At 36.2% G+C, this 22,543-nt stretch overlaps 1 protein-coding gene across 1 annotated transcript; it reads left to right on the top strand.

Annotated features, from left to right (window-relative positions):
• Nucleotides 1–16,597: 16,597 nt before the first annotated feature.
• LOC123657653 (chymotrypsin-1-like) lies at nt 16,598–19,767 on the top strand. Its single transcript, XM_045593174.1, has 4 exons — nt 16,598–16,785; nt 17,556–17,823; nt 18,193–18,255; nt 19,618–19,767. The coding sequence occupies exons 1-4, from the start codon at nt 16,598–16,600 to the stop codon at nt 19,765–19,767; spliced, it is 669 nt and encodes a 222-aa protein (XP_045449130.1).
• The last annotated feature ends 2,776 nt before the right edge of the window (nt 19,768–22,543 follow it).

Raw genomic sequence — 22,543 nt, 5'->3', positions numbered from 1 at the left:
CAGAAAACCATAGCGGATATTTACTAGACCGTGTTTTGGATTTGGGCATATGTTTAGCAATGATAATTCTCAGAACACCAATCATAACTCGACATTTTCTTCTCCCAAGAATATTATTTAGGGCACTTGTAATTTTGTCATAGTCAGCTTTGTAGAAGCGGAACCTAGCCCCAATACAAGATTCGAGCTTTTCCTGAAAGTTAATTTTAACGGAAAACTCAATAGGAGGGTGTAATGGTTCTATCCCGGAAAGAGGGCCTTTGCTTTCGCTCAATTGGGAGATAACCAGAGAGCTAATTACTAGGTCTAAAACGCGATTTTTATTATTTTTACAACAATTATACTGTGTAAGAGCATTTAATGACATTAAATCAGTAATCATGTTATTCAACAAATTATTCGTTGTTATCGGAGTCAGTGCAGGGTCAGTCGTCTAGTATCATATATACTTCTAGAGACGAAAATTCTAAGGCGTGTTCTTCATACAGAAGCATATTTGAAAATTAATTGTAACGATAGTTACCAATAAGGATATATCCTGATTTTATTGCTACAATTACACAGCGGAATATATCCTGCTCAAAATCTCGTCTAGGAAAGTATCTTAACAGAAGATCACAGCTAAATAATATTGCTCTCGAGCTTTATTAAAATCAAACTGACTTTTTTGTAAAATAGAACGCGACGAAAATAGCAAATAGGAAAAATATAAAACATTCCATTTTTAAAAATATAGATTCGCTTAACCTGCTGACTATTTGAGCGCTTTACGAAATGTTTTTTAACTGTAAAAATTTATTCACCAAATATCTCTTTTTTTACGCGTACGTTCGGTACATGTGTATATTGTGTAGTTTTAAAACAATGCCGGTAGATGTCGTTTTCCGCAGGAGATGTGTATTGAAGCATGAAATCGAGCCGGACCGGTCGACGATTTCGATGCTAAAGCTGTTTCAGACTTATTTATGAGTCGTTGCGTTTTATTGTAAAAGAGTACATCTTTATCGATCGAGTTTATTTTCGTTGGTAGGAACTGCGATATTTTTATGTTTCTATATATTAATATTTGTGTGGTTTGTATAGAAGTTTTTGTTGCGTAGTTTGTTTTAATGTAGCGGCTTTAGATTTTTTTTAATTTAGGGATTTTTATGACTGGACCGGGATGTTTGGCGCGAACTTGGCGAGGTCTATAGGACAGGGAACTGCGATAGGCTGAAGTGACTGTTTAAAATAAACATTACTACATAATTTTTGTTACTTCACATTTTGTTAGTGGTGTAATAATTCATACATATTTATTTATTCTTATTCATGCAGAAATAATATTAAGCAAGTAGTTTTACTTTTATCAAAAAACAAATATATAGATCTAACAGACAGCCGTGTTAAATATGTAAAAAAAAAACAAGTTACTGCACTATGAAACAATAAATGTTTATTAACACAAATTATGAGATAGCAGTTATTAATATATCGAAGTAAAAGCAACGTTTGTCTAATCGTGTGAAACATCACTAACATTTTGAATCAACGAAAAATGAGCTCATTACATGGGAAATTATTTCTGTATTGTATGTTTTTAAAGGAATCGACCGGTAAATTGGCTATCAGGATAAATGTTTGCGATTGTTCGATTTTTTATTGGTAACTCAAGCTCTTCATACGATTTTATTTGATCTTTTAAGGGGCTAGCCTTATCTGGGCTATTGCGAACCGATTTATTTATGATTGTGATTATATTGTGGCAAAATTCATTGGTAGTGCTTTGCGTGATACTAAAATATAGGTCATCATTACAGCCTATACAGTCCACTGCTGGACATAGGCCTCCACAAGTTTACGCTAAAAATAACGTGAACTTATGTGTTTTGCCCATAGTCACCACGCTGGGCAGGCGGGTTGGTGACCACAGTACTGGCTTTGTCGCACCGAAGACGCTGCTGCCCGTCTTCGGCCTGTGTATTTCAAAGCCAGCAGTTGGATGGTTATCCCGCCATCGGTCGGCTTCTTGTGGAACCTTGTTATCGCTTAGTCGCCTCTTACGACACCCACGGGAAGAGAGGGGGTGGCTAAATTCTTTAGTGCCGTAGCCACACAGCACAAAACTATATAGGTACTATATAGGTAAAAAAATATAGGTACTTATAAACAAATTTTTATTAAAATACAAGTATCTTCGCTTTTATTACACTAATAAAGACTCTTTTAATTAGTTTTTCTTAAATATTGCTTATGTAGGGATTAGAACGTTTGTAAATTACAACTGTTTTAACTAGAGTACCTACAGCAGGAAATTTCTGTTCAAAATATGGAGCAGCCCGACTGTGGTAGTAACTCAAGCTTACAGAAAATCACAGCTAAATATTGCTTTATTTATTATTGTCACTTACACCGAATATAAAATCATCATATCAAAAATTTCGATCTAGCGGGTACATCGTTCCATAGCTTAATTAGCTAGAGCACCGACACGGTCAGTCGGAGATGCAGGTTCGATCCCCGTTGGAACGGTCGATTTTTGATATGATATTTAAAAAAATAAAAAAAAATATCTAAATATTGCTTTCAAGCAGTGTTGTGTCCTTGTTGGTGAGAAAGGTGACCAGAGCTTCTGGGAGGAATGGGGGATAGGGTCAGCAATTTGCTTGCGATGCCCCTGGTGTTGCAGGTGTCTATAAGCTACGGTAATCGCTTATCATCAGGTGAGCCGTACGCTTGTTTGCCGATCTAGTTATATATATAAAAAAAGTACAAAAGTCCGTTCCGACAGGGAGTTGGTCTTTTTATATTCAAAAGTTGTTCGTATAGCAGGGGCCAGTTTGATGATTGATGACTTTAAAATATACATGATTTTAAAACTAAAGTCTAACGATGTAAACTAAAACTTATTTGAATTTTAATTCCTAACAAGTTTTAAACCAAACAGGCGGGCGAGGATGGCGAGCCGTTTAAATATTTTTCTCCTAGTCATCAGTTACCCTTTACCAAGTCACGGGACGCGTCCATTAGCGTTAGTTCGGTAGTTAATATTCGTCGGTAATAAGAAGTTAATTCTGACGGCCTACGGAAAAAAGTTTATCTAAATCGATGACTTTCTGTTTTGTTTACACGTGAAAAGAAAAAAAAAATTAGTATGTCTTATGAAAATACATTGGAGTGTGGCCACAGTAGACGGTCGTTGCACTAACATGTTTTTTGTTCTCCATTAAATGTTAGTTGCGATGTGGGTATTTGGCTTTTGTGTTATCTGTGTTTTTGACTTGATCTTTATTACAACATTATATCAGCAGTTATTTTATGTTGTATCTTGACTTATACTTTTTTGAGTCATATTATCAAAAATTTACAGAAGCGTAAGAAAAGGCGTTTTTATTTACACTTTATTGAATAACACTGTGTATTCTACATACATGTTTAGGATAAACTTAATCATAACAAATAACAAGATGTATGAGCTTACGTCAGTGGAGATGCCTATAGATATATATTGGACACTTATCTACTACAGACAAATGTTTCTTACGTACATCAACTTTGTAAAAATAATAATCCTTTTTTGATGTAATATCGTAAATAGTTTTTTTTTTGGATGGGTTTCTATTAATTTCTATCCCTAAAATAGTATACGACGCGTTGTCGCAACGGTCACAGCACTGGTTTGTGGCTGACGGTTGCGGGTTCGATCCCCGCACAAAAGATTGAATGAAAAGCCTATAGAAGGTTGAGGCTGTATCAAATACGCTGATATCGAAAAATCTCACAAAATTTCATATTGACGATATTGGAAAATAATTGTGTTTGCAGGCAAATAAAGAAAAACCGCCTTCAATTTTATCGACAAGTAATTCAACGTAGGTAGATAAAAAAATTGTAAAGTACGCATACGCATTATCAAAGATTACTCCAAAAGGTGTTATCAGATCTCGATGAAATTTAAATGTGACCACATGATAAACATCGGCTTTCGATTAAATAAAAATCATTAAAATCGGTACACCCAGTAAAAAGTTATGTGGATTTTTGAGTTTCCCTCGATTTCTCTGGGGTCCCATCATCAGATCCTGGTTTCCTTATCATGGTACCAAACTAGAGATATCTCCTTTACAACGAAACAAAAATTATCAAAATCGGTTCATAAACGACGGAGCTATCCCCGAACATACATAAAATATATATACGGTCGAATTGAGTAACCTCCTCCTTTTTTATAAGTCGGTTAAAATGATCATGGACGTCTATTTATAGACAAGATTTTGTACAAAAAATAAGAATGAAATATTCCTGACAGGATCTCTGATCTCTACCGAGAGCCAATCCTTCTTAATATTCCGTCACGTTTCTCGCCCGACGAATCCCGTAATAACTACTCTTACATATGAGGGACAAGACCTAATTTCCCTCGGGAATTCTCGATGTCCCCGTATGTAATTACTGTGTCAAACAACGCCCATTCTGCCCACGGTTTGTTTGGACTTAGGTCGTATGAGGTCCTGGAATACTGGAACTGCCAACCTGTAATCATATTTTTCGTAAATAGGTGTAATTGTTCGACTAGTTGTACTGACAGCTTTGTTTGAGACTAGCTTCTGCCTGCGACTTCATCCGCGACGAACAGTTTCTTTGGGGTACCTGGGGAAGCTTTCAAAAGGAAAAAATACCCAGATTTTGAAACATTCTTCATTCATTGCCCCGCTCCTATTAGTCTTAACGTGATGATATATAGCCTATAGTCTTACTCGATAAATGGGCTATCTAACACTGAAAGAACTTTGCAAATCGGATAAGAAGATCCTGATATTAGCGCGTTCAAACAAACAAACAAACTCTTCAGCTTTATAATATAAGTATAGATTTTAGATAAATTATAATAATAATTTTATCTCCCTTCCAAATTAACCATTCTTAATTTCGGAAAGAAAAGTTATGTATTTGAGAATAAAGAAAGCACATAATTTTTATTAATATATAGTACTTTTAGACCCTATAGACTGTACTTTTTTAGTTATGTGCACGCATTTACTATAACTTTAAAACAATAAAAGGAGAAATTGCCCAGACGATTGATTTAGCTTTCTCCTAGTTTTTTTTTTATGGTAAAGGTTATTATGTTTTTCTGTAAGTTTTAACGTGTTAACAAACAATCTCTAGCCGACTACAGATGGCGAGTGTGAAAATCAGAAAAATATTGACAGAACTTACGATTATGTTAATATCCCACTGCTGGACATTGGCCTCTTACTCCATGTTGAGAAATTTCTTTCCTTGAGAAGGTTCGGAGCTCAATCCATCACGCTGCTCCACTGCGGGATCTCGGGAGAGAACTCAAGTTCTAATAAAATAAATTCTTGACTAGCCCGTTGGCGCAGTGTCTAGTGACCCTGCTTTCTGCTCCGAGGGTTGTGGGTTCGATTCCCACTTCGAATCTGGGTGTAATATAAATATTTATTTATATATTTATATATGTATTATTTATAAGTATGTTTATCGAAAAAAAAAATATAGCTATATACCAGTCGGCTGTAACCTATAACACAAACGTTAAGTCGCTTACTTTAGGAACAGACGACCGCGTGTGTATTGTATGATAAAAAAATAAAATAAAATCTAAAACTAATTAAGTATTATCGCTTCTAGTAAAAACAAAATAGCTGACTAAAACACACCTTGTGTTACCGATGACTTGTCAATTTCCAAAGAAACTGCAGCGACTTGTAAAATGATCTCAGTTTTACGGCCGACGCTAAACTGTTGCCATAATAAAATTTTATCTTCTTCTATTTACGAAGTGAAGGGTTAACGTTTTATGACGGAACGTGAGTGAAATTATTTTTTTATAGCGTAATCCAAGTGATGAGTTTTCCTGAACTCGATGAGGTGACAAATTGCTATCGTTTGATGGGTCTTAATGGTTGAAAGCATTCTTTTACTATGTCGAGATATATATAATATATATGTAAAAAAATATATAACATATTTATATTTAGCTAGTATGAGATATTGTTTCTTATTGAGTACTAGTTGTACAATGCGCGCGTTGCTACGCTTTTTTTTTGGTCGTACCAACTCTGAAACTTTTGTGGGCTAATGCACAACACTTTGCTGAAGATCATGACATAATTAAATGCATAATTTACGATTCTATAAAGGACATATAGACCAACATTCATTTATATATAGGGCTTGTATAACTCGACTTAAAAATACGTTGACAGGTTGAATAAATATTTCGCTACACTAAACCCAATTATGCTATGAGTTTTATTATCTTATGGAATAAATTAATAGAACCTAGAAAAATATTTTTCTGCCTTTATTGATTGAGAAGGAGCAGTTATAAATGTCAACAATTTCATGAAAAAATGACTTGAATGTTTTGTGTAGTGACGATTCAAAAGTTTTTTCAAAAGCGTACATAAATAAAGGATTTTTTGAGTTTGAATTTCAAGCACTTATCGAGTGGACTTCTAGACATAGAAATGTAAATTTAAAAACGCTACGCGGACTAACAGATGGTTTCGATTTAGTAAACTAAAAATTCTATTGTTCATATACTCCATTTTAATTAATATAACCATTTTAAAATACAATAGTGTGTGAGGACGGAAGAATGTTGATCAATTTCACGTTAAAATCACTCAATTATTTAATGTAAGAGAGAGTTTCTTTTTGAGTCTTGAAATAGTTGAAATCCTGAATGACCTACGGTACTTACCAGAATTCAAAATGTATAGGGACTTAAACGGGTAATACAGAAGAGCTGGTACCAAAAGGTTTGAGTTTTTGAAAACATTAAAATCCTCGATTCAAAACAAGAACAACAATAAGCATTTCAAACTACTACTACATGCAAAAGCAAGCCTCGGCTATTTCTCAAATACATAGTTGACGTCACAACCGCATAAAATTCCCCACGTATATGGATTTTGTTTTCCAACAACGCTCAGTCGGAATTCGTGTCTCGTCGTGAATAAAACAACAGCTGAACACTTGCAGTTTTGAGGTATAATGCTAACTTTTAATGGGCCAGGTCTTTTTGAAGGAAATCCAATAAAAATGTTACGAGTATTCGTTTGAAGGTTAATTTAACATTTTAAAACACTGTTCTAGAATTTACATTTAAAAATATAGGATTTAGAAGTGCATATTTTAGGTTTTAGGTTCATATTTCAGCGTTTTATTAGCTAGAGTTATTAGCGCATTTTATTTCCTTGGCTATTTCCCGTTCAGAGCACGCATTTGATTTTAAATTTTCATTTAGACATAACAATGCCTAGTGTCGATTGGCATATTATACCTACATTCTCAGCTACTTTGGATCTGTAAGAAATTGACATTAATCATGTAGCAGTTCCCCATAGACACGAGGGGCCCAGTATATTGAATCTTAATTTCTAATGCGGAGAGATTATTGGTAGACCAAAAATGATTCATATCCAATTTATAAATAATAAGTACGGTATAAATCATATATACGTGAAATGATGGTAAGGTTTTTGGCGGTATTTCTCTCTTAAATCTCAAATGAGATTCCTTGGGTAGAACAAACTATCCTTTACGTCATAAGTGGAGCCGAAGAATTTTTGAATTTTTGAAAGTTTTACTCATAGGTGGATCTGTGCACTGTACAATTTGCATGGCGGTTTGTACCTTTTAGGTGATCTAGATTTATCTTTTTGGTTTTAAGCTTATATATATATATATATATATATATATATATATATATATATATATATAAGCTATATATATATTTCTGTCAATATTGTTTCCAATAAGAAAATATAAATTAAAAAGAATTTAAGAACGGTAGGTTATGTTACATTTTACTGCTACTAAACCTAAGGTTGCAGAGTTTAAGCATGGGATTTGTGGAACTTAATTAATAATCAATACCTTCTCATAAATTTCTGTTTAAAGTTACTTTTACGTACTTATTTTCCAAACACATAACGAACCTTTATTTTTATATTATTTTATTCATTTTGGGAGGAACAACAGCTAAAATATACAATGTACAAAAATATATAGAAATAGAAAGCTACCAATAGTTCCCCACCGGTAGTCACAAAATAAGGAAGTATAAAAACGAACACTTACGCTACATATTAGTCGTAGTGACAAGAACACGTATTGTTTACAAAATGTGGTTAGTGAAATGATGTGAGTAAATAGAGTTAGGTGCAGTCAAACTATATATACAATTATAAAACCATACAATTAATTATTAAAAAAAAATTACTGATTACGTTCCTTGCAGCTACACAGCTAGTGTTATAATTTTTTTTTGAATATGCATTAAATTTACTATACGTTCGCAAGACAAATGAGTTTTGCATTTCAATTCGAAAGAGATTCAGAACGTAGGTATAGTTTCAACTAGAAATGTTTAACTTGAAAGCCATTAACCGAGAAGAAAAAGAGGAAATGTTTAACTTGTCCACTTGTACTATTAAATATTAACAAACTAAGGACCCGTTTCACCAGTTGTGTATAATGCTATTTGACAGATGATGGTATCCGACGGATAAATGTTTATGATGTATTATTTTTTATCACCATTATATCTGTTAGCACCGTCACACCGTATTTGATGCGACAGACGCCGCATCAAATGAGTGACCGCTCGCGATAGAGGAATTCTTATTCGAATCGTGTCTATTAACATCACCATTGTTTGAGTATTAATGTTAGGATTTGTATTCATTGGAATATTGTTATCGAGTGTAACGTAAAAGTTATTGATAAAAGTGTTGCAAAATTAAAGTTATTGTTTTGTATGAAAAGAGTTTTATTATGAAACGAATTATCACGACGTATAATACGAACATGTTTATATTGAAGATAGTGACGTCATATTGCTGACGTCACTATATTAAGAAGCCTACTCTAGAAAATATTCCTCGTTATATCTATGGCATATCTATTCGAATTTGTGGATCTAAGAGTTGTAATTTTTTAATTGTAGCGAAACAGGTGCTAATGGGCTAATTTTCCTCCTGCTGTTAAAGTCTATCTTCTATCTAATCTAATCTAATCTAATCTATGCTTTGAAATACACAGGCCGAAGACGGGCAGCAGCGTCTTCGGTGCGACAAAACCAGCAACCCCCAGCGTGGTGACTATGGGCAACACACATGAGTTCACGTCATTTTTGGCGCGAACTTATAGAGGTCTATTTCCAGCAGTGGGCTGCGACAGGCTGAAGTGTGTTAAAGTTTATAAGTAATTTATTTAAAGGATAAACTTAATCTACCACTGGTATAATAGGCACTAATTAAATTAAAAATAATATTATATCTATAGAAAATTAATACAAAATGTAAATACCCGTTTATTTTAACATAATGAAATGCAAAATTTATTATAAATTTGCAATCAACTTATTTAGCATTCTGCATCCACTAACAGTGGCGCGGTTATTAGGTATCGTATACAATGATTAACTTAAAAATAAATTTTCAAAATGTATTTCGTTTTTAAACATTATATTAAATAAGTAATGAGTGAAAATGAACTACAGTTAAAATGTATTGTTTTCTAATGTTTACGCGAATTTTACTCATTTAATGAAACACTTTTTTCCATCAGCCACCATTCAGCCATCTTCTCTATTGAGCTGAGATTCGATATTGAGGCTGGCAATTACCAGCTGCTTGGGACCCCATTATTAATATAATTAAATCAAAAACCAAGCATAATTTACCACAGATTAAAGACTCAATTAGTAATTCTGCGTAGATAGGACTAAATAAAATATTGATGTATGTCGGGTAGTTTCGAATAACTTTGTAACGTTAGGACGTCTGACACCTCAGTCCTCCCGTGACTATGGTTGCTGTAAAGTATCCGAAACGTCGGGAATCAAAAGTTAATAATAAACCGCGATAAAATCCGAAAAAAGTGTTTCATTAAATACAGTTAAAATGTGTTAATTCTGCACTCGCATTAACCTTTTGTATTCAAATGTAAAAAAAGTAATCAATTATACAAAACTAAGCATTGAAAGTTTTTGATCCCTGGATTTCAGTGTTAAAAAATGTTCCCGGGACCACATTCTAGAAACAAAACTCAAACTGCGACCTCGATGTTTGCGAATTAACAAAAGAATAACAGAATCGCTTTATTTTCATCCCGAGAAATTATACGCTGGCAAATTTATTAATTAAACAGACTATCGGGCAACGTTTCTCAAAGCTCTCGTTTAGCTTCATATAAAATCCTTAATTTAATTTGAATAACGATAGTAAGTATTAATGAATCTCTGTTTTGTTTCATTAAAGATGCTTTACAAACCACTTCTTACCACATACATCTAAACGAATATGAAATCTTGATCATCCGTTACTACAATTAACTATATGGGATCTTGAAATACTATCTCATAAATAAAAAAAAAAATGAAAAAGAAAATAAACGCTCCATACTCAACGGCCTCCAGAAGGAGATTCTTCTGTTTCGGTCCGGAAACACATTAAACATACAGAAACGCCCAGACTACGCCAAAAATATGGCCTGTAAGACAAGGCAGTGATTGCTGGTATAAATTGTAACTGAACTTTGTGGCATTAATTTTATAGCAGCAGAAAGTAAGCAACGAACAATTAACAAGCATTTTTGGATAAATATACATAGAAATAATACATATATAAATATATAAATACAAATATTACACACTCAGACTCAGGCGGGAATCGAACCCGCAACCCGCGGAACAGCAAGCACTAGAATAGAGCAGAAGAATAGAAACCCATCCCTTAAGACAGTGTACCTTTAATCACCCCCTTTTTCCGATTCAGAATTAGTTATAAACGGATATACATCCAACTGCTTTAACTATTTACGATACTACTCCAAAGAAGGATTATTGTTTTTACAAAGTTGGTGTAAGTAAGAAACATCTGTCTACAGTAGATAAGAGTCAAACATAACTCTAAAGGCAATCTACATAGTCGTAACTAAACATGTATGTAGATTAAACCGTGTTATTCAATAAAGTGTAAATAAAATTTACGCTTTTTATTACGCTTCCGTAAATTTTTGATAATATGACACAAAAAAGTATAAGTCAAGATACAACATAAAATAACTGCTGATATAATGTTGTAATGAAGACCAAGTCAAAAACACAGATAACACAAAAGCCAAACACCCACATCGCGACTAACATTTAATGGCAAACAAAAAACATGTTAGTGGAACGACCGTCTACTGTGGCCAGACTCCAATGCATTTTCAAAAGACATACTAATTATTGTTTTTCTTTTCACGTGTAAACAAAATAGAAAGTCATCGATTTAGATAAACTTTTTCCCGTAGGCCGTCAGAATTAACTTCTTATTACCGACGAATATTAACTGCCGAACTAACGCTAATGGACGCGTCCTGTGTCTGGGTAAAGGGTAACTGATGACTAGGAGAAAAATATTTACGCCTCGCCATCGGGGAACCCGCCTGTTTGCTTCAAAACTTGTTAGGAGTTAAAATTTAAATACGTTTTAGTTTACATCGTTGTACTGTAGTTTTAAAATCCTGTATACTTTAAAGTCATCAATCATCAAACTGATCCTTGATAATATACGAAAAACTTTACAAAAAAAAAACTAGCTCCCTCTCGGAGCGGACTTTTGTAATTTTTTACATTTGTACATTTTTGTACATTACTGCTCAAAACGCGTATGCGACGCGTTTTGCATGGCGCTTATGACCTTTTTTACGAGACCGTGATTATCGCTGATAAAACACAACGGCCTACCTTCCAACGATCAAGATTCACTTCTGCCGCGCACAATTGCACACATTCTTTATGTTATTTAAGTTTGAGAAGTGATGAAAAAAAATATCGGTAAAGAAACTCAATTAGTAGAGGAGTACAATTTTCTTCCAAAAGCGTAAATATTTTTGATACCGAACGTCATCGAAGTCGGTCCCGAGTAATTAATGCGAGTTCCTAATTTATTAATAAAGCCGTGACGCTCGCTTCTCTTTGAAGAAATTACAATTTTATTTATAGACGTGTTAAAAGGGCACTTAGCGTCTGTTTTTACTATTCTTGTATGTTCTTTGCGATTGATAAATAGATAACTACATAATTGAACGAAAACAAACCGACTTCAATTATTAGAACGTAGGTAGACGAAAAAATAGACAAATAAATACGCATTATCAAAGATTACTCGAAAACTTGTAATCAGATCTCGATGAAATTTAAATGTGACGACATGATAAACATCGGCTTTTGATTAAATTAAAAATCATCAAAATCGGTTCACCCAGTAAAAAGTTATGCGGATTTTCGAGAGTTTCCCTTGATTTCTCTGGGATCCCTTCATCAGATCCTGGTTTTCTTATCATGATACCACTCCAGGGTTGTCTCCTCTCCAAAAAAATATATCAAAATCGGTTCATAAACGACGAAGTTATCCCCGAATATAAATAAAAAAAATATATATATATATTAACGGTCGAATTTGAGTAACCTTCTTCTTTTTTGAACTGAAAAATGTGACGGAATATTTTAGTTCAATTGCTTTAATACAGAATTTGAAAAGATATTTCACGGATGAAGTATTTAACACCATTAATAAAACAATTTTTTTTACTAAAGTACTTACTTTATTTTTAGTTTAACAATATCATAAACTTTTAGCTTTTTGTGTTTTTTTGTTGTTCGCTAATCAAGAACAAATATTTGTCAAGTTACAATAAGTGTTCATTAAGGCTAGGCTAAATGTAATAATACTAATAATATGTATTGCGTGAAACGCAGGCTATAATACATTCCAATGAGACTACTTAATGCGAACTGGTTACTACAAACAACAAGAATGTTTCCATTACACGCGTGTTACGAAACGCTCTACGCCGGGAGTTGCTGACCGGAGTTTGCTTCGAACCATTCCCACGTCTCGCATCGGTAGCCGGAGGTTATTACGAAACTTTCCCACCATGGCATCGCACCTGAGCATCGTACCTGGGCACCGTGTGAAACGACCCAACACGAAGAACCCAAAACAACCCGATGCTCCAACTGAGCGATCTTTAATTTTAAGTCACTCTTGTTTCTCGCATCGAACAATTGTCACGTGTAATTAATTAATTATAATTTAGTTATGATAAATTTAATTTTAAATAAATCTTTGCTTTTTTTTGCAACCTTCGGCTGTCGCTTTTATAATTCGCGTGTCAATATAATATAAAATACATAAATAAAAACAATAACACAAATTGTTTAAAACATGACCTCTGTCAAGTTGATAATATTGTGATCAAATGACCAATTTTTATTCGATACTAAGAATTTTCCTTCAAGTTTCCCTACGGGGTCAAAAATGGCCGCCGAGATCAAAGCTCCGTAACCGAATATTCGGAGCCTTTTGAGCGTAGAGAGAATGCGTAATGGGTTCCGGTGACGGTAATGAGATTGTAATTTTGAGTGGCAGTAATTTTTTATTTCATTATTAGTCTCTTTCAAGAGTAAGAAATACAGAGTTTTATTTTATGGAATATTTATACATGTAAATATAAAAAGAAGGTCGATATATTTAGTGATTAGCTGTTTCGACAAACGTTCTGTTTGCGGACTGTCAAATACGTGGAGTTGAAATATTCGTAACATGTTTTGGAGTTTTTGGAGTTTACTCCTTAACTGAGGTAGGGCACAGCAGGAATATCCTGCTCAAAATCTGGAGCAGCCCGACTGGGGTAGTACCTCGACCTTACAAAAGACCACAGCTAAATAATACTGTTTTCAAGCAGTATTGTGTTCCTGTTGGTGAGTAAGGTGACCAGAGCTCCTGGGGGGGATTGGGGATTGGGTCGGCAACGCGCTTGCGATGCTTCTGGTGTTGCAGGTGTCTATAAGCTACGGTAATCGCTTACCATCAGGTGAGCCGTACGCTTGTTAGCCGAACTACTGACATAAAAAAAGAATCGATTTTCATATAAGGACGACTTTATGAAGTCGGGCTACCATATTTTGAGCAGGAAATATTATAAAGCTGCAAAGCTGAACCTGTTTGATTGTTTGAATGCGCTAATCTCAGTTACTGGCTCGAATTGGAACATTATTTTTGTGTTGGATAGTTCAATTACCGAGGAAGGCGATAGACTATTGTTTTATGTGAAACCGGAGGGGACAGCTAGTATGTTATATAGTATGTAGCTTCCTAAACGAGTATCTGTGACTGTTCACCAGAAAGACACAACCATAACGCATTGTATAAAACTTATTTTATTTTCTTTTATTTGTATAAACATATCATTCGTTTCGTTTATTGCATCTGCGGTATTGTCAGCAAAATGTATTATTTTATTTTTGGTTATATTTTAAACGAAATATTTTAAATTTTAAATTTTTATTTTAATAATTTTGTATTTTTAATCACAGACGTTCTATCTGACTTTCTGTTATATGCTATATATTTGGTCGAGTTATTTTTTTTATTGTTTTTATTTATACAATTAGGTCGCAAAGAAGCATACGGCTCACCTGATAAGCGGTTACCGTAGCCTATAGACGTCTGCAACACCAAAAGCGTCCCAAGCACGTTGCCGACCCAACCTCCATTCCCCCCGGAGCTTGGGTTACCTTAATCACCATCAGAAACACAACACATCTTCTGCAAGTTCGAGGTACTTCCCTAATCTGGCTGCTTCAGATTTGAGCAGAATATTACCGCAGTATCGCGGAAGTGCAACCGCGTCCTTGTGATTCCGCCCGCGAAGGAACACCACAGAGGTTTTAGTAAAAAAAAAAGATATTACTTCAGTAAAAACCTCGAGTGAAAGACATAAAGTAACAGATACAGACAGCTTTACGTTTCAAAATGGAAAAAAATATTATTTAATCTGAGGCGTGCAATTAGCTGATGGGTTGACGATCGCGGGATCGATATCGATACGATTGTTTATATAGGCAATATGTAATTAACACAGTTATAACAGCTTATATTATTATTTTCAAAAGAGTAACTGCGGAGTTTCTAGTCGAAATCTATTACTATTATGTAAAAAGACTTTGTTTGTTAATTTATAATTTTTTACAGACAATATTCACAAAAATAATATCTAAATAACTTAAAACCCAAATTATACAGAAATCTTTGAACTTACGGTAACCTAGAACGGTGAACCTAGGTATTTACTAGGTACCTAGGTAGTAGTAAAGAAAGTCATGGGTACAGTTAGCTATATATAGGTTTCAACAAGGTCTAAGTCTGAGTACAAGGACACGAGTGATATTAAAATACGTACCTATTCAAAATACTAGTACAAATGCTTCAAATATAAATTTTGTGTTATCACAGGAATTTGTTCGTTCTTTTTCACACTAGTAATTTTGCGCGATATTGCATGCTTTTAAGTATGTATTAATAATTATTAGTTTTTTTCGGTATTATGTGGAAAAACGTGATGTTTCGTAGCCTATATTCTTACTCAATTTGTAGTTACACTATGAATGACTACGTGATTTTACCCTCCTTCTTCATTGCATAGTGTGTCATGAGTTACATGTGGAGTCGTACAGCCTAAATCCTTACTCTTTGTGTGAATATATTATGAGTTACAACGTAATGTTTTACAGCCTATAATACGATCTCATTATGTAAGTTTGTTGTCCGAAGAATATATAATATGAAATCAAATTGTTATTATCTTTGATTACTTCGTACAAAGAAACAAACAATTTTATTATATTAAGTATGGATAAAAGATTAATATAAAAATGGCTCAGTAATAAGAACGTTTCATTATCCTTACGGGAACGTTGAAGATGGCTCCGCTTTTGATGTTTCTGAATTTACTTATAACTTTGTTTTTGGCAAAACCAACTTTTTCTTGTAAGTTTAATTTTTTTTAATTTTTTTTTCAAGTTACGATATTTGACTACATTTATGATTTACTTGTTTCAATCTCTTACATTATTATGAAAATTTCGTTGAGACATCTGTACTAATATTATAAAGGGAATAGATTTTTTTTGAACTGGTCACACACAAATACTAAAAATTTAGCCACCAATAGAAGGCTGAATTATCACTGAGTAGCGTTGGCTATATTTTAACAGGTGAAAACGAGAAGGTCAAACTGTGTAATGCGCGCTGTGTGTGTACATGTAATGTCATTACAGCCTATAGAGTCCACTGCTGGACATAGGCCTCCACAAGTTTGCGCCAAAAATATCGTGAACTCATGTGTTTTGCCCATAGTCACCACGCTGGGCAGGCGGGTTGGTGACCGCAGTACTGGCTTTGTCGCACCGAAGATGCTGCTGCCCGTCTTCGGCCTGTGTATTTCAAAGCCAGCAGTTGGATGGTTATCCCGCTACCGGTCAGCTTTTTAAGTTCCAAGACGATAGCGGAACCGTGTTATCCCTCAGTCGCCTCTTACGACACCCACGGGAAGAGAGGGGGTGGCCATATTCTTTAGTACCATAGCCACACAGTACATGTAATGTGTGTGTATGTAATGCGCGCAGGTTAAGCCGCGGACGTGAAGCTAACGTCTAATATAATTATTTAACATTGGAAAAGTTTAACATTAGCATCAACTTTTGACAACGTATATTAGATAATTATCATTATTATTTATATTATCATAAATGTTTATAGTAAATGATTTTCAAGAACGTATTCTGTATGGAGAGGATGTGAAAATAGAGGACTATCCTTTCTACGCCGCTCTTCGTATCGAGTACGAAGAGCCGAGAGGGATGGTGGGAACCTGTGGTGCAGCCATTATTTCTGATATTTGGATATTAACCGCAGCACATTGCGTCTCAGGACAACAGTAAGTTGAAAGATTGTGGTGCCTCTGTTGTCAACGAACTTTGATGGACAGAATAAAGGAGAAAAAATATTATTTATATAGTAGATCCAGCTGATTAAACAGACAGGTGAAATTAACCGGAGTCGTATCTTACAGAGCATCACAGCTAAATAATATTTCTTTCAAGCAACTAACTGAGGTAGGGCACAGCAGGAATTTCTTGCTCAAAATATGGAGCAGCCCGACTGGGGAAGTACCTCGACCTTACAGAAGATCACAGCTAAATAATACTGCTTTCAAGCAGTATTGTGTTCCTGTTGGTGAGTAAGGTGACCAGAGCCCCTGGGGGGGGATTGGGGATTGGGTCGGCAACGCGCTTGCGATGCTTCTGGTGTTGCAGGCGTCTATAAGTTACGGTAATCTCTTACCATCAGGTGAGCCGTACGCTCGTTTGCCGACCTATTGTATAAAAAAAAAATTAGAGAGACAGACAATTGAACAAGAGAATATAAGCGTTATTGTTACTAAAATTTATAAATTTCTGGCAATTAATTTTTATTTTATTTTCTAGAACATTACGCGTACTAAAAAAACTTAATTTTTTTATTGATTTGGTCTTTCTCTTAGCCAAACATTTAACATAAATAGTGCGTTCGTTTTCAAATTACATATCTATAATATCCAATAAACACCTCTGAATCATTTTATCTATAAATCTACAATACTCGATGTTGACGTCCATTAATAATAGCAGTAAATGTGTATACTATATTTTGTCGTACGTTTTTCAGTTCAAACGAAATAGGCTACGTTTATGTCGGTGGCGAAAGCTTCGATAACAGCCTTCAAGTTTCGTACAATAAAGTTATCGTACACGAAAACTATCAATTGTTAAACTTACTTACCGAATTCAAAATATATGTTCTACCAATCCATGATATAGCCTTGATCAGACTAGAATCTCCCCTGACATTCTCCGATAAAGTTCAACCTATCAACCTACCGATGTATCCCATGTCAGACACTAACGTGAAAGTCATTGGCAGAGGAAGAGATGAGGTAACGAATACTTATTTTTAACCGATTTAAAAAAAAGGAGGAGGTTCTCAATGTTACTGTATTTTTATGTATTTTATCTCATTGATTTTTAATGGGTGTGTCGATTGCGATGGTTGTTTTTGAACTCAAAACCTGGTGCTTGTCGCATTCGCATTCAAATTGTAACATCCCACTGCTGGGCATAGGCTTCTTTCTCCATGTAGAAGAAGGATCGGAACTTAATTCATCACGCTGGCGGCGGATATAATTCGGATTGGCAGATATGTTCCCTGCAATGAGTACCGATCACTATCAGATATTTATGATAACAACCGGGGCCGAAGGCTTATCATTCTCTCCGAGGAATGTTGGGGAAACCCACAGGGATAGACGTCCAAATTGGAAAGAAATATTTGTACAACTACACTACACCAGAGCGGTGGTGCTTGTCACGTATGTCCTGTTTAAATTTGAAATATGTAGCAACCAGCAACTGCTAGTATTACATTATTATTAAAAATAATTTTTATTATTTTACATATTTTATCAATTTCAGACAGGAAGCGCAACAATATATTTGAAAAAGGTAGATCTTATTAGATTGACAACGCAAGAGTGCCTCAGTTCGAACTTTCCGGCGATGCAGAACTATGCGCAACTAAATATGAACTTGTTGGAGGCGTCGACTACCTGCGCGAAAAGAAAAGGGGACTTACCCAGTATTTGCTATGTAAGTTTATATATATTTCAAAAATGACACAGTTATATTAAATTACTACTGATTCATAAACATCTCATTTTGAACGTAGAAATATAAAAGCCTGTGTTAGTTGTTCAAAATAAAGACGACATAAGTATCAACACCTAGTACCTACAGTCGACAACGAGAACCGCGTGGAGTAGCGTGTAGGCACCAAAATACAGATGATAGCGAATCTACATGTTTTTTAGAAGTAAAAATTCTTTACGCTTGACTTGGAAAGTAAGCTGGTCAAAGCGTGACGAGAGCGTTACGAAAAGTGTAATCGGGTAAGGCGAACGGAAGTTGAGAGGGAAATATAAGTTAGTGAAGATAGAAAGTTTTACTTCAGTCGTGTGGTCTAAAGCACACTCTATTTGGAGTTTACTCCCTAAGAATCGATTTTCATTTTTTTTTTTAGTTTAGTTTACTCCCTAAGAATCGATTTTCATATAAAGCACCCGGTATGAACAATATATGTGGAGAAAATCTACTGAACGAATGACCTCGTTATAATAAGTTTTGTCGTAACGCCATCTATCTTAATAAATAAATAATAAATAAATAAATAAATATTTACACAATACACACACGGTCGTCTGTTCCTAAAGTAAGCAACTTAATGCTTGTGTTATAGGTAACAGCCGACTGGTATATAGCTACATATTTTTTTTTTCGATAAACATACTTATAAATAATACATATATAAATATATAAATAAATATTTATATTACACCCAGACTCGGGGTGGGAATCGAACCCACAACCCTCGGAGCAGAAAGCAGGGTCACTACAAACTGCGCCATCGGGCTAGTCAAGCCATCTATCTTAATGCAGTATTGTTCCGATAAACGACGAAGTTTTTAATAACGCCATCTATCGGAACCCAATGGGAAGGGTGGCGTTATTAGATTCGTTTATTTCCCATTTGATTTGGTTTTAATCTGTTTCTTAGACAAGGCTTTTTTGTGCTTAATTAGACAGTTAATCTGAAGGAGTAAACTCCAGTCGTGCGTCGAAGCTGACACACATACTTTTTTATTTCTATTTTATACTTATACGCATGTACTTTACAGGGTGATTCGGGAGGTCCTCTATTCAATGGCAACACTCTAGTAGGTCTTGCATCGTACTTAGGGAACAAAACGTGCGAAACCACACGTGTAGCATTTTACGTCAACGTTGCGTCTTATGTTCCGTGGATTATGAATAATATTCGTCCTTAAATTGATTCCTATATAATATTGTTACGTGTTAGGGTTCGAATGATTTGGAGAGAAAGACCTGCTGACTCTTTTCAAGACTTTATTCACTAGCACTAGGTCCAACACAAAGCACTAGGTTCAAACACTAAGCACTAAGTTCAAACACTAAGCACTCACAATGTCCTAAGTCGCAGCCAATGTCGTAGGTTTCGCCGGTACCACTCTTGATCACTAGATTTCACTCTTGAAGTCGCCTCGAAGATCGCTCAAACTGAACTGTACTCGCTCGCCTCCCTGCGGCTATTTATATCGGCCGACACGAGGCTCAGACCATTCTGGAAGGTTCGCGCATGTACCCGGTTTTCGAGACTATACTTCTACAAAGTTCCACAGTAGTTCCCCTAACGCCATCTAGTATTGAGTAGAGAGTTTCATGCTATCGCTGTCTTTGTGTGGTTTCAATGGGTGCCGCTAGATGGCGCTAGTTTCTTTGTGTCCGTAACACTACTCCCCTCTTAGAGATGCTCGTCCCGAGCATCGTTGTTACTGCCATGGTAACGCGCCAGACGGTCTATGTGTACCACTTTGAATGTCCCTCTTGGTTGCTTTTGAATCCTGTAAGTCACATCATTCAGTCGGGTAACCACTTTGTATGGACCCTCCCACTTGGTCTGCAACTTTGGAGATTTCCCTTTCCGGCGGGTTGGGTTATGCAGCCACACCAGTGACCCTTCCTTAAAGCCGCTCGTGTTCGATTTCCGGTCGTATCTGGTTTTCATGTTCTCACTTGACTGTAAACCATTTTCCCGAACCAAGGCGTGTATATAGCGCATTTTTTCCCTTAAATCGCTGACATAGTCTTGTACGGTATTTGGTTCCTCCGGTGACCCTCCAGTCAATAGGTCTACTGGTATTCGTAATTCTCTACCGTAATTGACATACGCCGGGGTAGCTTTTATGCTCTCATGCTCGGCGGTTCGATACGACAGAAGGAAGAGCGGTATATACTTGTCCCAATCTTTTTGTTTGTCGTCTACCAATTTCGCTAAATGCCTCTCAAGGGTCTGGTTAAATCTCTCAACCATTCCATCAGACTGTGGACGGTACGCGGTGGTCCTCGTCTTATGCATGCCCAAAATTCTGCACACTTCCTGGAATACTTGCGATTCGAAGTTCCTGCCCTGATCAGAATGGATTTCTAGAGGCACACCAAAGCGACATATCACTTCTTCGACTAACTTAGAAGCGACTGTTGTAGCTTCTTGGTTTGGTATGGCGAACACTTCGGGCCATTTGGTGAAGTAGTCCATGACGACCATAAAATACTTGTTTCCCGATTCCGTTACAGGAAATGGCCCCGCTACGTCAACTGCAATTCGCTCCCACGGTGCACCGACGTTATACAACCGCAGGTTCCCACGACTCCTGGTCTGTGGTCCTTTTACAGCAGCGCAAGTAGTACATTTGCGGCACCAATCCTGTACATCATCTCGACAATGCAACCAGTAAAATCGTTCTCGCACTTTTGTTAACGTCCTCTTGACACCTAGATGACCTCCTGATACGCCATCATGTATTTCACGGAGAACATCTGGTACTCTCGTTCTTGGGACAATTATCTGAAGGTGGAACTCTCTGCCGTTAGTCTTCTCCCATTTCCGGTAGAGTATTCCGTTTTGAAGTATCAGACTGTCCCATTGAGCCCAGTACGCCTTAGTAACAGCGCCAGTGGGCGCAACCTCACTCCAGATTGGTTTTACGTCACCCCGTTTCTTCCATGTGATGATGTGACGAAGGTCGTCATCTCTTTCTTGAGCTTCCCTCATAGCATCATTCTCCCAGATACCCAAAGGACTTGCTCTTGTTAGCTTTAATGCTACTTCATTAGATTCTTGCTTAACACAATGTTTGCAGTCCTCCGAACACGGCCTTCGTGAGAGTGCATCGGCATTCCCATGCATCTTTCCGCTGCGGTGTTCCACCTTGAAGTCGTACTCCTGAAGCTGCTCAATCCATCGAGCTACTTGACCTTCTGGGTTCTTGAATTGCAGTAGCCACTTCAAGGCTGCGTGATCAGTTCGCAGTAAAAACTGTCTGCCGATGAGATACTTGTTGAAATGTTGTAGCGTCTTTACAACAGCCAAGAGTTCCCTTCTTGTCACACAGTAGTTTCTCTCTGGCTTGGATAGAGATTTGCTGAAATATGCAATAACTACTTCTCTTTCACCCTGTCTTTGAGATAACACCCCTCCAATGGCCGTATTGCTTGCATCCGTGTCGACTATAAATCGACCTTCGGTTTGTGGATATCCAAGGATTGGTGTTTCACACAGATGTTTTTTTAGTTTCTGAAAAGAATCTTCACAAGTCCCATCCCAACTAAATTGTCGTTTATCTTCTGTCAGCCGATGTAATGGCTTGGCTATCTCTGAGAATCCCTTAACAAAACGCCTGTAGTATGAGCACAGTCCGAGGAATGCCCGCACTTCGGTTTTGTCCTTAGGGGTAGGCCATTCTTGGACTGCTTCCAGTTTCTCCGGGTCTGTCTGGATTCCATCACTGGAGATAACATGGCCGAGATAACTGACCTTATTCCTGAATAATCGACACTTTTTCTGGTTCAACTTTAATTTGGCCCCCTCTATTTTAGCGAAAACTCGCTCCAAGTTTTGCAAATGGTCCTCGAAGTCACGGCCGACAATGATGACGTCATCCAAGTAGACTAAGCAAGCCTCTCCAACTAAGCCTGCCAGTACACACTCCATGAGTCGCTCGAATGTGGCAGGTGCATTGCACA

The sequence above is a fragment of the Melitaea cinxia genome, chromosome 11 (genome assembly GCF_905220565.1).
Source record: "Melitaea cinxia chromosome 11, ilMelCinx1.1, whole genome shotgun sequence".
Classification (NCBI taxonomy): domain Eukaryota; kingdom Metazoa; phylum Arthropoda; class Insecta; order Lepidoptera; family Nymphalidae; genus Melitaea; species Melitaea cinxia.
This window is presented reverse-complemented; position numbering and strand designations above follow the sequence as displayed.